This window comes from Poromitra crassiceps (assembly GCF_964638095.1).
Source record: "Poromitra crassiceps genome assembly, chromosome: 1".
Lineage (NCBI taxonomy): Eukaryota > Metazoa > Chordata > Actinopteri > Beryciformes > Melamphaidae > Poromitra > Poromitra crassiceps.
This window is the reverse complement of record NC_139623.1, coordinates 14,892,467-14,894,966: the sequence shown is the minus strand read 5'-3', so window position 1 is coordinate 14,894,966 and position 2,500 is coordinate 14,892,467. Positions and strand designations below refer to the sequence as shown.

At 41.8% G+C, this 2,500-nt stretch overlaps 2 protein-coding genes across 2 annotated transcripts in view; both read right to left on the bottom strand.

Moving 5' to 3' along the window:
• The window catches only part of pklr (pyruvate kinase L/R), a 24,550-nt gene extending 23,103 nt beyond the window's left edge, over positions 1–1,447 (bottom strand). The window contains exon 1 of the mRNA XM_083648348.1: positions 1,419–1,447. The gene's annotated coding sequence lies outside the window, so the exon portion shown is untranslated. The remainder of the gene's footprint in view (positions 1–1,418) is intronic.
• Positions 1,448–1,850: 403 nt separating this feature from the next.
• cyp11c1 (cytochrome P450, family 11, subfamily C, polypeptide 1) overlaps positions 1,851–2,500 on the bottom strand; it is a gene marked incomplete at both ends in the record, with an annotated part of 12,897 nt that continues 12,247 nt past the window's right edge. The window contains 2 exon segments of the mRNA XM_083633725.1: positions 1,851–1,859; positions 1,862–1,966. Of these exon segments, the coding sequence (XP_083489851.1) occupies positions 1,851–1,859; positions 1,862–1,966 (114 nt within the window).

The following is a 2,500-nucleotide window of genomic DNA, read 5'->3' as shown; positions in this document are numbered from 1 at the left end:
TTATTCGGATAGTGCAATGTTAATACTAAACTAACTAAAAGCAGATGTTCTACAAAGTGTCACTTGCCTGTTTGCTGCATCTTTAGACTACATACCCCTGATTTTTAACACGACCCCTAACCCTGGCCCAAACCTAACCAATTAACTGAGACATTGAATAGGCTATCTATTGACTAGTTTATGTTATCAACTAAAATGCAGTTTTTAGTGACACAATAGTTACTTGATAGTAGATTGAATATCAGGAAGTTTGGCTTCATTGATACAGTAGGCTTTTTCGACTAGCCTATTCAATGCGTGACCAGATTAATTGCCATCATGTCACTATACAGTCTCATTCTTTGATTTACCTATCCTTCCCAATCAACCACTCCAGGGTCTTGCTGATATATCGGAGAACATACAAACCATGTCCTGTAACAGCAGGTGTGCAGTGTGCACCAAAAATTGCTGATATTATGTCAGACTCAGAATGCATGGGATCTTGACAAATGAGTTGATAAGCCAAGCGGGTGTGGTTTCATAGTTTTTACTCATGCTTTCTATTTGGTCCGTCTGTTATTTGAGAAAGTTCATGGAACTGTATTTGTAATTCTAGTAGCAATGCACTCAACATGCCGGTTGAGAGTGACATGCTGAGAGAGTGTAAATCAGTAGCCAAAGGACAAACAGACCTTTGTTCCTGGGTTGAGTCAGAGTTTCTCCTGCAGCAGCCCTGTGCAGCACACACCCAGTGTGATATAATAACCAACAAATAATTACTCGTCAGCTTTAATAGCCTATACAGGAAGAGCAAAGTGCAGTAGTATGACATTCAGACTCAAATGTGCACAACTTCAAATTAAAGAGAAAAATGCTATGCGCACACTTGTGTCATATAGCCTATGCAAAAGTAGGTTATTATTGGCTGAATAAATAGATATTTTGAATCTAGAAGTGGCTTTCTAGTGTTATGCCTACTGCCTTAATTAGCTTCAATGCTTCATGGACTTTCGTGCACTTTTGTTTTGTCTGTGAGGTTAATTTTGGTCCATTGTTCCGACCGTAACCCGCACCCTTAACTCATTCAAATAATCCAGTATCCAACATGTTGGTTTAGCTGCCTATTTAGACAGAAAATGATGTGTAGAAACCTGTTTTCGTTTGGCCTAGGCTACTGGCCAGCTCGTTAGCAAACAAAATGAAAACAGATAAGGGTGCAGAAAGATCCATACCTGGCAGCGCTGACAGAAATAATTGGCAGAAGTAACAGCCTAGTTTTTCAACTGCGAATAGTTGTAGTGAGAATGAATGACAAGTAGGCTATGTAACATAAAATTGTATCACAATCAAAACAGCCAAGAGAGAAATGCAATAGACCGAATACAGACAGTGCCTATAGGTTTAAAGTGGAGATCATTAGAAAGGAGATGACCAACCTGTGTGGCTGTTGTTGGGTTCAGGAAGCAGGTCAAGATCGATTGGTGTGTCAAGAGACGATCCCGAGAAATGTAAAGCTGTTTGAGTGAGTTTTAGCGCCATCTGCTGGACAGCAACGTTAATGCCCCCCAATCAGCCCCCAATGCTTTGCCCGAATGAAGACCAAGAATAAGATAACACAGGACAAGGAAACACACAATCTTTATTTGGCAGGATTATTAATAATTGGACTACAGGCACGGTGTGTGAGGCAGTTCAGAGGTTGAGTGACATTGAGAATCAATCATTGATAAATCTGATTGATGTGTTAATAATTGACCGACTCAATGTAGCCTAGATGGTGTGTTTGAACATGTATATTAGCTTCCTTGCTGTGTGTGTGTGTGTGTGTGTGTGTGTGTGTGTGTGTGTGTGTGTGTGTGTGTGTGTGTGTGTGTCAGAGCGTGCTGAAAGTGATGCGTGGCGGAGTCTCAGGCTGCAGGATGAGGGTGTATATGGTGCTGATATCCTCTGAAGACGTCACGCTGAGACGGAACGTCAGCAGGACCTAGACAGAGAGAGGAGAGAGGAGGAGAGGACAGGATGAGAGCAGAGGAGAGGAGAGGATGAAGATGAGAGGATGAAGAGGGACCACCATCATGTTATACTCAGCAGACTTCAATCGTGCTCATCCTTGCATTCCTCCCCTCTTTCCTTCCTTTTCTTTTCAACTCCAGCCCTCGGTCAGACATTCTTCTAATCAGCATCAGCATCATCTCCTCCATCTCCAACCCCCCAATCCTCACACCATCATCTTTTACCCTGGTCCTCTTCAAATGTTTTCTCCTCTTCTCTCTGTCTCCATCAGTGGTTCACAACCTTTTTCATATCAAGAACCCCTCATTTAGTCCACATTAGAGCCACAGACCCCCCATTTGCTTTACTTGGTTGAGATTGTGTCCCTCAGACCCAACTCTGAGAATATTTTTTATTGTTAGATATGATTTTGTCCAGAATTCCATCTGTATTGTAGGTAGAGAGCTAACAGAGAAACTACACAGTCATGAGTCATTCTTTTACATTCTCTAATTGTGTTAACTTC